General features: G+C 40.5%; 1 protein-coding gene across 1 annotated transcript; it reads right to left on the bottom strand.

The window, feature by feature from the left end:
- Window positions 1-936: 936 nt before the first annotated feature.
- On the bottom strand, window positions 937-13,191 carry NPM1 (nucleophosmin (nucleolar phosphoprotein B23, numatrin); the record flags this gene model as incomplete). The annotated part of the gene is made up of 10 exons (XM_010152050.1): window positions 937-1,295; window positions 2,273-2,347; window positions 4,856-4,957; window positions 5,860-5,949; window positions 7,353-7,407; window positions 7,959-8,020; window positions 8,522-8,625; window positions 9,356-9,449; window positions 10,255-10,374; window positions 13,098-13,191. Coding segments are annotated over 10 exons (835 nt in total), but the record flags the coding sequence as incomplete, so codon positions are not given.
- Between the last annotated feature and the right edge of the window lie 299 nt (window positions 13,192-13,490).

The raw sequence follows: 13,490 nt of genomic DNA on the forward strand, positions 1-13,490 counted from the left end.
CAGAAGCCAGTTGCATTAATTCCACACACAGCAAGGATTAAATCAGTTTAATAGTTACATACAACTGCTTAAAGTTTTCTTTAGCACTGCTGGAGTCACAACATGTGATACAGCATTCAAGCATTTGAGGGATACAGCATTTAGAAAAGAGCTTTGAGGAAAAGTCAGTGCCAGGCACGATATCCACGCTTTTTCTGAAAGGGCTTTTAACACCTTGGGCATTTTTACTTTATATGACAACAAAGAACAGTCCAAAAATTTGTTTCAACTCAGCCTTAGTATCATTGGTAGGCAATAACCAGAAGAGACCCAAGGAACTCTGACAGGGCTACCTGCCCTTCTGAGTTTTGGGGATTTGCTGGAGATTAGCTCCTCCTCATTCCCAGAAATGTATCCACTGGCACTGATCTCCCTCAGTGAGCTCTCTAGGCACACCCTACAGCATTCAAGCTAATTCTCGTCCCCACAAAACGCTCACAGGAGTCATTACACGAGACAACCTCAGACTGCAGCCCCTCAGAGGAACAGCACAGCCAGCAATTCCCAAATCAAAAGTATTACATTTTACAAGTGGAGTCACAAGCCCCACAAACGTAGTTGTTAGAGAGAAACCATAAACCAAAGAGCAACGACGCGAGTCAGAAACAGAGATGCAGGAAAGGCTGGTTCAGGCAATTATGTAATTAGTGGTCACTTCCAGACACGAACAAAGTCCCGCTTACCACTTCAGTTTTCTCCCCAGTCATCTGGTCCGTAGCTGTAAAGCTCTTGGAGTAAAGTTAGTTTTCAGGTTGACAACATAAATGAGACTATCTGATGTGTACTCGGTAAAATGCAGCTCAAGTACTTAGCAGAAGTTCCTATGAGAGCTTTAAGGGCCTGTTCTCTTCTGGGTTCAGTATACAGACTCGCCCCAACCCATAAAAAAAGAAACGATATTACTGTATTAAAATACTAAATTTTATTTTTTTCCACGTACATTTAGTCTCCCCACCATTTCCATTTGTCTGACCACCACCACCACCATGTCTTATCAAAACATTCCATACATACTTAAAATGAAGCTGAGGGTGGAGTCCCATCTTTAAAAACTAAACAGGCATTTTGGACAACACATTCTTGGCAAGGTAATCTGGATGACATTTATCAGACACGGTAGGGGAAGATCTTTCAGCATTTGTAAAAAGGACAGCCAAATAATGGTTACAGAAATAAGACTGAAGATTTTAATGAACTGTTTAAACTGTTTTCTTTTCTTACAGAGTCTGTCTCCACTGCCAGAGAGCTTGAATGACCTGGAAGTGCACATAAAAAGTAAGAAATTGAAATTCATTTCTTAGTAAACTGAAAATAAATTATGTCTACTTATTCCACAAAACACTGACATTAAATTACAACCAAAAAATGCTTTTTCTTTTAGAGAAAATCAAGTTGAAAGCAAGACATTAGGTCCTTCTGCTAGAGACTTATTCCCTCTCTAAGTCACAACAGAAGGAATTCAGTGAAGGTAAGTGAGAGGATGGGTGTGGACCAGCTAGGCAAATATTGGCTGAACTCTGCCTACCCTGGCTAATGTCAGACCAGCTCCAGTAGCTGAGGCTAGCTGCTTTTAAACATTCCTTCAAGAACCTATCAATTTGTCTATCAAACAAGTTTACTCTGAACCACTGAGGGAAGCAGGAAAGCGTAAGGAATTCTGTCAATGGAAGAAAGGTTTAGCTTACAAGAATTTTGATAGGGAAATCTAAGACACATTTTAGCCCAGTCTGTGTTGAGTAATAACCAATTCAAAAGCTTGCTTCCTGATACCTCCTTCTGGCTTGCCCTCTCACAAGAGTTCAGTTGACTTTGGGAGAAAATGCAGTAAGAAAGCCATAATCTCAATCACAAAACAGTTCCCCCTCCCAGACACCCTCCCCAACAAAAGGCTGAACAGCAGACGGGCCTAGGTGGCCAAATTCAGCAGCAAGGAAAACCACAGCTCATTTCCTTAGCCAATACGGTGCCAAAAGGAAAATTCTGTGGGTTTAGTAAGCAAGAGATAATTTACCAACCATATAAAAGCTGGAAAAATGTAATAAAATATTAACTTTCCCATCTTAGCCAACTAAACCCTTAAAACCGTTCCCATTTATTTAATTTGAAGTATTGTTCGTGGTTTGTAACCCTTTGAAACAGTCCAAAGCTTGTAAAGATTAAGAAGTGGAAAAGAATCCCCAAGTCAGGTTATAAAAGTTTTTGGACTTTATCAAGTTCCAACAAATTCAGTTACCTTCTGGTCCTCCGTCCTGAAGCAATTCTTCACATAGTTGGCAAATTTGGGTTCCAGCTTAGGAAGGGAAGAACCCTATTTTGAAAAAAGCAAAGGCTTTAAGCGTATGCAGGTCATTTAATGATTCCAATAAGTTAACGTATGAAGCTTAAACCCTCTACAATACACAGTATTTTATCAAACTCCCCTTGCAACATCCCAAACCAATCTGCTTTTAAACCATTTTTAAAGTTTGCTTCTCTACAGTGCCCAGATATTCCTCACAGGCCCGATTGCCTACACACCAAAGTGGCTGTAACAAGCACCCTGGCTCATGCTCAGAAAAGTAACAGCAAGCATTTGCCACTAAAGATAGCCTTGTTTGCAGCCAACATTCACACAGTATTCAGAAAAGCTAGAACTAATTCATATTTATGGATTCTTACTACAGCATGTAACACGAGACATGACTATCCTTCCCGCTGGTAGGGTTTTCAACTTCAGCTCTCTGAAACAAAAAGTTAACGGACATCCCACCTACCCTACTCATCCTAATATGTTGTTCCTGTGAATTTAAAGAAGTGTTCCAGAGATATTGGCTTTTATCTCGGAAACTGTTTCTACATACTCAAATGTACAAAGCGTTGGCTTTTATCTCGGAAACTGTCTTTCTACATACTCAAATGTACAAAGCAGGTTCAGTAATTCATGGAAGAGAGCTTAGCTTCGTGCCTTCTCCTATCTCCAGGTAAAATACAGCACATTTAGAGACATCCATTTACTTTCACATGCCCCAGAGTAATTTCTGCCCATTTTTCAGGTCCATCAGTTGAAATATGCCCAGCTACTTATGATAGTACACCTAGCTGCTACTCAGCACATTGCAGAAGACATTTATGTTCAAAGGAAACAAAACTACATCAGGAATATTTGATACTACAATATTTCAAGCAAAAAGCTTGGATTTGGACAATGTCTTACCCCTGGATTCCATGAAGTACTGATCTTCTGTTAGCACATTCACATCTACCTACTACATAATACAGCAGTTCCACTCTAATACTTCAATAAAGTAATTTTTTGTAAAAGCTGCTAGCTTGCTGGCTGTCACCCAAAAATGCTATTGTATATGGCAACACACAAACCCTTTGCCTTACTAACATACACTCACACCACCATGGAAAACATTAAGCTCCCTGCTGTTTCTTCTACATATTTGTGCTTACACAGCAATTCCCAGTAAAAACTCTTCAGCAACAGGAAGTGTGTTCTAAAGCTGCTTGCCAGTTATCTGGTGTACATGCTTCCCTCCAAGGGACATCAGTCCTACTGTGGGCAGCTCAGCCACTTCTTGCACTGCAGAAACACTAATCATGGCCCTGAGTCAGGCAAAAAAACACCCTAGCATCCACTACACCCAAGAGGTTAGCCTGACCTGGGAGGATGAGACAATCCATCACTGTCAGGTTCACGGTTTAGGAATAAGCACTTTGATTCCAATTACAATCTGTCATTGCTCACCCTGCATCAGAACACTTTTTGCCTTATTTTGCATATGCCTCTGAACACCAAGAATAGAAGATGCAAGGGGGGAAAGTTTATCACCTCAGACCAAGCTAAAAACCCAAGAATTCTTCATAGCACCACAATCACTGTAGGCTTTAGCTGAAAGTAAGTCTCCAGTGAGGAACCTGGTTCAGTCATAAATAAATGTATGATGGAGAAGCACACATCTGAGCTAGTGAGGTAAAACCAGAACTTGTGGAGTTCAGCTGTCAGGTCCTTGTTGCCGCCTATTCTGCAGTACAGGTGTGTACTGAACTACACCCCTAGCTCACACACAGGTTTCCAAACTTGGCAAAGGGGGATTGCTATGATCTGCTACACTTTTACCCAACCAGCCTGTAACTAAAAGGCAATTTTGGAGTTTTTCTTATACATAAGTAACAGCTAAGAATACTCTCATGCATAACTGCGAGGTGCCAGCTGAGTTTGCTGACAGCAACCAGAAGCTGAGTGACTGCTCTGTGACCTTCAAAGGTTGAAACATCCGCTGAGGGGAGACAACCAACCTAAAGCTCAGAAAGCACACGCTTTGTGGTCTTCACTGATTCATGAAGGCATATCACAAGCACTTATCTCCCCCTTCTGGAAGCTGTAAGCCCTTACATGCATCTGGATAACCCAGCTGGACACTGCCTAAGACCAATCCATTCCAATCATGTGAAGAACTCTGCTTTACTCTAGTTGCCCACAATAAGATGCATACGCTAGGTATGACAACTTTAAAAGTATCACCCCTTTAGAAGAAGCATCACCCAAAATTTGTTGCTTTGTTGTTTTCTGTTGTGGTTTAAAAAAAATTATCAAATTACTAAACATCACTACTGGAGAAATACAAAAACAAGGCGGGTGTTCTTGTTTCTCATGAGCACAAAGGTTTCTTTTTGTCCCAAATGAGTTTTCATTTCTCTGAGCTTTAACACCAACATATCTAACAGCACAGCAAGCAGTGACATGCGACCATTTCTTAACAACTTGAAATTCTTCTGACCCGTGGAAGTATAAAAAGGCTGACAAACCTAAAGTTTCCAAAAAACTTACCTTATCTACGGATGCTTGCATTTTTGCTTTGATCTCCTCTAACGACAGAGGGACTTTTGGTGTTTTTGGAGTTAGAGCTTTATCCTTCTTGGAGTCTGGAGTCTGAAAGTTATGTATTCAATTAGGAACTTGTATATCAATCAGCTTTATGCACGTGCAAGATCAAGTGTTCTAAAAACAGGACTGTTAAGACCTACTGTAGAGTGCATAGAGAATAAAAGAACTAGCCATCACATGGATCCTTCAGGTGGCTTTTCAAGTCACAGAAGTTAAATAGGTGCTTCCAACACACTCCTCAGAGACAAGGAAAACAACATTTAACTTTGGCATTACTACCATTAGCATAGCTAGTATCTTAATGCATCTGGGCAGGTGCCTACACAGCTCTTTCTCCCAAGAGAAATGACACTGAAAACAGCCCATTCAGTGATTTAGAGTTTACTCCACAACTGCAGCCAGATCAGGTCATGCTGTAAGACAGCACACATCTGCACTGCTTTTCAGATGCCATCCCACCATCCATCCCACACATTTCTGCATCAACCTTCTCTGCATGCACGTTTGAGTACATGCAGCAAGAAAAAGCTGCAGAAGGAAGCCTGACAACTACAAAGCAACAGAACCAGAAAACTTAGTTCTCAAGTGGATCAGTTAAGTGAGACTCCCTCATTAGCATCAGCCCCCTGTTGTAATGCAGTGGCAGCTGGCACTCATCCTCTTGTACAAGCAACTACTCAAAAAACTACAGACTTGTATTTTAAACCCTGGAATCAGCAATACTCACAAGGGACAGCATGTCTGATTTCAAGTCTTCACTGGTGTAGTTTTATCCCTAAAGTTTCACAGAGGAACATGAAGCAATGAACAGTGTCCCCAGCATGCTTCATATTAACATGCAAAAACCTAATCTAATGATTAGTACAGTATTTGAAGTTGCCACTAGGCAAGAAAGCTCACTTCCACACTAAAATAAACATCTGTTTCACTCATTTGCCTTCACTCACTTTTGATTTAGATGCTGGTGTGGACGGCTTAGAGTCTTTTCCATTTTGCTTTGCTTTCTGCATATTTTTTCCTGAAGCCTCACGGACGGGCTGAAAAGAAAGCATTCAAGTTAATTTCTCATGAGAAACTGCTAATAAATGTTAAGCTTGCTAACATATTACTCAAGACTTAGTGACAAATATACATACTATTCAACATCAAACAAAAAAGCATTCTCATTGCCCAGGCAATATGATCAACATCAATTATTCAAGGAGAAAGCACGTATGCTACAGGAGCTCCAATGAAAAACTGTTAGCGTAGCACAACACATAACGAAGATCAAGTTTCATTATGATGCCATTCAACTATGTGGGTCCTCCCCTATAATTTTCTTAGTATTACACCTTTCCTTATATACTACCATGCAGAATTCTGGGGGCAGATACTGCACAAGACTAATTCTAGATGGTGCTGCAATTCCAAAATCTGACTCAGTGCTGCTTGTATTCTGTAACATCATCATTACTTCGTTTGGCATTTCATACAGAAATCATCTCATTCAGCCACACTAGACTTCATTAGACGGCAGGAAATCTGCAGCTCAATTGTCTTTACCAGGCTATAAACTATTGTGCACTATGACCTATAGAAACTCATTAGGACAGAGCAGCATCCAGCAAAGTAAAATACTGAATGTTTGTTTGTAAACAGCAGCTGTGTAAACATAAATTCAAACCAAAATAGACAAGTTAAAAACTTACTACCTTCTACCTCTGCAGCTGCCAGTTGTCTTATAGTCCATTTTACCACCAGATGGCACTGAAGGGCTGATGCTATTTCACATTCAACCACTTGGCTGCCTGAAGCGAACCTTTTCCAACGGTTACTTTTAGGTGCTTTTTCTATCGAGTTACATTGCTAAAAAGTCCTTTCTCACAGCATGCAGGACAGGAATGGCAAAGCACAGCCCACCATCTCTGAGCAGGACTTTGTCTGCTGCTCAATGCCAATCATACCAATCTGACAACTGCACATGTGCATGCACATGCTGTGAAAACCAGCCATCCCCCCCAGCTATGTAAAGAAAACAGACTGGATACACATTCACACAAGTATTCCAATACCCTATTAGAATTTTATACAGATTAAGCTAAATAAAAAGCATGCCATTCACACATTCCGAAAGGCTGTGCTTAAGATCACTGACTTAAGGGACCATCTGCCCAAGTACTGTCATCCCTTGTATTCTCATCTAGTCCACTGTAAACCAAACACTGCATGGAAAAGGACACTTCAATTACACTGAAGTCCAATTAATGTTTAATTACAATAAATGCCGAGCTCAAACCTATACAGCTATCTCACTTTTGCTCCCTTGTTTGAATATACCTAGCTGCAGATATTAAATCCATCTGGTGTTATCACTCACATACTTTCAAGTTTATTCTACAGGCTGTTTAATCATCCATGGGTGAAGGTCATAATGTGTGTGTATATACATGCCACTTACTTTCTTTGTTGGTGTTTTCAGTTCTTCCTCATCATCCTCTAAGTCATCCTCATCACTACAATTAGAAAGGTAGTCACTCACTGTAACTCGATTCACGCTCACAGCTTGAACTTTACACAGATTAAGAGTGGTAGGGGTTGAAACGGACCTCTAGGAGTTAGTCTTCTCCCTCTTTGCCCCACCCCCACAAAAGGTTTTATTCATGTAGCAAGTTATCTTCCCAAGTCTACTTTATCCCTTGTTTTAAGCCATAGCAAGGTATTAGGCCAAACACTCTACTTACTACTGTTAAAGCAGTTAAATGTATTCCTTCCATTTTAATACTAAAGACACATACCTTAGGGCTTCCCCTACTACTAATACATTATAAATGTATTAAAAGTTCATTAATTACATGAAACTAAGTTTTATAACCCAGTATGACACATTTGAGTAACACTAATAATTTAGACTACATTGTGGAGATAAACTTGAGGTCATTCTGGGTTTTGTGGTTTTTTTTGTAGCCAAGATAAAGCAGCTTGTTCACTTAACCAGGCACCTCACACAATGTGTATTCTGAAGTTAACCCTGTATTTCAAATGGTATTATGAAAAGAATACATACTCCTCATCATCATCCTCATCTTCATCATCGTCATCATCATCATCTGCCAATTTTGCTTTTTTCTTAAAAAAGATTAAGTACAAAGTGTCAAACTTTGGTATCTTAATAAACAGCAACCTTTATCCAAAGCAATTTGTGGCATAATTACAAGACTACCCTCCATCAACCTAAAAATCAACAAGTTACAGCTGACAAGCCAAAGCTGTTGATAAATCTACAGCACACACTGAGCATTTGAACCTTCCCTTCTACACTACAGAGCTTTAATCAGCATTTAAACTCAGTTCTAATATGCTCATGTTTATACTAGAATCTCTGCACACTCAGTTACTGTAGTGGACAAAATATCCACATGAAAACAGCCTTTGTATTAGTCCCCCCCCAGCAAAGCTTTGAAAAACCACCTGTACTTAACTACACTTAACTCAGTACTTGTCAAGACCCAAGTACAAAATAATCCACTTAAGAGGCCATACATTAAGTAAAACATAGCAAGCTTACTCTTAGAGAGGCAGCATTAGTACAGAAAAGTCTGAAGACAAGCTGATTTAAAGGATTGCTACCTGTGGTGTTTTGGCTCCTCCTCCACTTGCTGGTCTCTTTGCTGAAGCGTTCACAATTTTTGTATCTTCTTCCTCATCGTCAGATTCTGGTTCTTCCTCCAATGCTGATAAAATGATGAAAATTGGTAAAACAATCCCCACTCCATTTCACAATAGTTAAAACAAGATTGCAAGTAAGAAACGAGCAGAAGAGTATCACCCACAAGTAAATAGGCAAGGTCTTGCTGAGGTGCTGAATTGATAGAAGGCAGCTTCCTACTAGCAATCTAATACAATCAGGTACTACACTGAAATCCAAAATGGGTGAAGCCACACACTGCCTCTGGCATTCCTCACAAAAAAGCAGCCATAGAACAAATAAAATTTTACACGTTTCTAGGAGACACATTTAAGAACTTCTACAGAAATCGGTTTCAAAGATGATTCTACAAAGGACAACACTAGTCCTAGCACAGTTTAGTGTAAACTCAAAACTGTTTCATGGGCATTCTCGTCACATTCTCAACTAAGCAGAAAGCTCACAGCTTCCTGCAGTGAGACACTAATAGCAGGAACCTAACATCCATTTTTAAAGGGAGAAATTGTAAGTCAAATTGCAAGAATGAAACTCCCCTTTATTCATATAAAACAAGAGGCAAGAAAAGGTATGCGAGCATTTCTCTGACCCCCTTTGTCCTACTGTTACCTCACACCTCTGAGTAGAGTGAATTAAAGAATCAGAGGGTCAGTATTAGATAAAGTAGCGCTTGAGATACCAGACACATCAGTCAAGCTCTGCTGGTGCTGACAGGTAGCAAGATCATAGATCAGTAACAAGCAGTAGGTAATACATACCTACAAGATGTTGACCACTGACATAAACAGGCCCTGAGCCGCATTTCAACCTCAAGACCACTGGAGGTGTGATCTCAAAGCCACCTAACGAAACCTAGGGAAGGAATAGGGAAGGAAAAATGTTATCTATTTAAATACTGAAGACAAAGTGTACTTAACAGACAAAACATCCAAATGAAACCAAGAGCACAACCATCTGTACACTCCAATGCTCATACACTTACTCCAAGTTTCTATCTGGCAGAATATTCCCAAATTGTTACGAATCACCTCAGGGTCAGTAAGACAACAGGGTTTACTAAATTCTTGCCGCTTATCATAGTTTAAGCACAATTTTCAAGGCCTGACCAATCCACATTTGTTTCTACTTCTGAGCAGCAATTTCAACACTATCCATTTGCCCCCAGCACTGTACAGTTCCACCTGCACACCAGCAACACCAATTCAAGTTACATCCCAGGTGGCAGGAATGACAAGTAGGGTGCCCTGAAATCAAGAAAGGGGAGCAGTCATCTTCAGAATCTCTAAAAACCCTGGGACCTGCAGACAAACTAGCTTTTTTTCCTCATCCCAGGCTCAAAGCAACACAGACTACAGATGCATCTGCTTCTAAACACATGCATTTGTATACATAGAGATGATATGCACAATTATCATCACTTCTTTAAGAAAAGATGATTTGAGCAAGTATCATCTCCAGATGACTAGAGCAATTCTACTAAGCACAAAAAACACACTCTTACTTAGCTTGTATTTACTACACATGCCAAAACTGGCACTTGTCTCAATCCCCTGACCACTGTGCAGTTTCACTAAGATTCAGCCATCACCATCTTTTCTAACTTGTCTTTCTCACCTAAGACAGTTTACAGTAGATGTTTCAAAGTTCCTGTACTTACCGTAGGCTGCACTGACATTTTCAGAGATGCCAGCACTACTTTAATAGGGTTGCCTTCATAGTCCAATGCTTCTGCTTCTACAACATGCAATTCATCTTTGGCTCCAGCCCCTAAAGTAACCTGTGAAGTAAAGAACAGTGTACTCTGAAAATTTTCCAAATATTCTGAAGTCTTTTAAACGACATTCACTGTTTCACATCAACACTGAAATTTGTATTTGACTGCTAAAAATTCAGTTGCCCTCCTCCAGCCAATATACTCTTTCCTCCTAACACTGGCGCTTGCAACTCAAGGCACCTTGGTGTTTTGATGAGTGAAAAGTAGACTTTTTGCTACTGGAATACAGCACTGAAATGGGTCAGCGACTAAGTCCAGTCAGCACTGAAACTGGCCCAAGGAAGAAGGACAAACACAGGCCTAAAGGAAAGGAAGCCACTGCTGTCAGTGCTACAGGATCACAGCCTTTATCCTTCCCCTTCTTGCACATTTCACCTGCCCATTGCTTACCTAGCACACTACACTTTTTGCTTGCTTGACATTCCATGAGGAGTTAAGACTTAACAATTGCTCAGTACTTCAGTACTGTCATGTATTAATATGCCTTCTGTTAATTCACCAAGGACTGAGAGCTGCTGTCCCAGAGTATTTCAGAAACCAAGTGCCTGGATTCCTTACACTGGGTACCGGGTCTGGCACTTTCTGGAGATTCAAAAAATCACAGCTGCAGGGAGGCAAATGACAGACATGGGACAGGCTTGAAATTCCAGTTCTCTGGGCCTCTGGCATTTGAGTCAAGATTACATGCAAGAGATGTGAAAACCAAGAATCCCTTGAGGTACCACAATTATTCGCAAGACAAGCGAACAAGGCTCTGTTTCCTTTACAAATGCCCATGAAAAGAAAGCTTTCTATCCTCCATGGAAGATGTGGGTGTAAACACTTCAGGCAGAGGCACATAACTCACATTTATATGAAACTCATAGTTTCCATTATCCAAGGGCTGAGTTTTAGGCAAGCTAGAATGATCCAGACAAGATGTATCAGACTGACAGCTGACAAACAGAACGTAAGATTCACTACTCCTAGCAATTTTTGTTACTTTAAAGACTTAAATTGCTGCTCTGATCTCACCTCTCAAATGGATTAGCAACAACACAATCATTTAGCTGGTGGGACTACCCACCAGCACAAGAATTTAAGAGCATGCCCTCCACCCCAGTTACTCCTGTTATTTGCACCAGCTCAAGCACTACTACAGCACTTCCTATTAATTTACATACTGAGTGCCTGGCAAGTATCCACTCACGTGCTTTAATTTCCACACTGAAGGAATGCACACTGTCAATAAATAGGTAATGAAGCAGTGACCATCCCTCTCTATGTTCTCAGTTGTCATTATTAAGACAACTGCAGAAATCCTCATGCCACTTTCTAACTCCATGTGCATCCTCACCCTCCCCTTTACTTTCACTTTTAACCTTTTCTCCTCACCTCTTTCTGTATCTCATACCCAAGTCCAATGCCACATCTTGACAAGTGTCAAGATACAGTTAGACAATACATCTAGTCTTTCATCAGGTGCACAGATGAGGCACCAGGTATTTGCTACCTTCACATTTTATCTTCCACCAGTTCCTTGTTTTGCTTGCCAAGGCATTTTTTGTTTGCAACTAGGTCTAAGATCTTCCAAGCCTCTTAGGTGTTTTCAGTTTGTCATTTGTTGTTTCAATTCTCACTTCTTCTGTGTATCATCTTTTGTCTTGAAGTCAGGTTACCGAATTAGACTTTTTTCCCCACAACCCTAAAATCTAAGTACTGCTATGCATGCAATCTGCTTCACCCCCCATGAAGAGTGAGTGCAAGCATCAGAAAAGCTGCTAGAGATAGTTTTCTATAACCAGGCTCTTCTGATAAAGCCATACAACTCAAGGATCACTCAGTGACTAATTTCATCTGCATCACAAATACAGATATGAGATGTAGCTGCATGAACATGTAGTATTATTATATTCTTCTTTAAAAGAGTATCTAATTAAGAACAAATTAGTCATTGTCAAGTCCAGGTTGTAATTTTCATGAAACACAAGGACTGAAGACACATGGTTCACAAAATTAACACTAAGTTTGGAAAGCATATTATGCAAGTCTCCTAGAGAAGCAATTCTGATGTAGGGAGTAATCCAGAGTTACAAGACTCTTGCTTCCAAGTATCATCACGGTACCTCTTTGTACTTAAATAAACACAGTAATAAACCCTTAAAAAGTAGAGAGATGCTACAACTCTTCAGTTCCTTGCCTGTGAAGTTGTGGTATTATTATCTTTCTGCTAACCAAAAGTAGTAACATGCTCAGACCAAAACAAAGGCCTTAAAATATCCTATCTTGCTTGTTGTGGCAGCAGAAAGATCTAAGGGCTCATCTAAGAACTCTCCTAATTTCCTGGAGTATCCCACTCTGTGACAAGTCCATTAATTACCTGAATGAAAGACAGCATTCCCCAGTTACACCTTTAGAGAGGACAACACTAAGGAAAATAAATCAAAATATAACACACACATCCCAATTTAATTTGCTTATTACCTGTTTATGGGGCAAACAAATAACACACAACTAGAATTATGTTTAGGGAATATATGGAATAGCTTTTCAAAATAAAGTTTCTAATAAAGCCTACCAAATATACTAATGCATGAGATGTATAAATCTATTTTGCTCCCGTGGTGTTGCAGCATCTGAAGTATTTCAGCCTTGAAACTCTGTTAGTGTACATTTAATCTACTGTGAATTAACTTCTTGCACATCATTGATTAAAAATACAAAATTAAAAACAGAACAATACTTGCCGTTCTCAAGGACAACTGATGCTCATTTTCTTCATCATCTACTTTGAACTGATACTCCTTATCTGCTTTAAGCTCGCAGCCTATAAAAAGACAACTCAGTTACAAGTGTACCGTTTTACTCTGACGCAGGTATTTCCTAACCACCAATTATTAAAAAACTTGCCGCTGCAAGGCCCTGCACAGAACACTAACGGCACTCTCGGCACACTAGAGCAGAAACACGTGGCGTGGGGAAAACCGCAGGCGAGTCCGCGGCCTACTGCGATCACGCAGCTCCCCGAGCGGTCCCTTCACGCTCATCCAACGCGAGCACATGGCCACGCAGCCTTTTCCGCGCTGCCCGGGGCCGTGCCATCGCCCAGGGCGCCCAGCCTCGGTCGCCGGGCCTTCCCC

Source organism: Eurypyga helias, unplaced genomic scaffold, assembly GCF_000690775.1.
Source record: "Eurypyga helias isolate BGI_N326 unplaced genomic scaffold, ASM69077v1 scaffold40995, whole genome shotgun sequence".
In the NCBI taxonomy this organism is placed as follows: Eukaryota; Metazoa; Chordata; class Aves; order Eurypygiformes; family Eurypygidae; genus Eurypyga; species Eurypyga helias.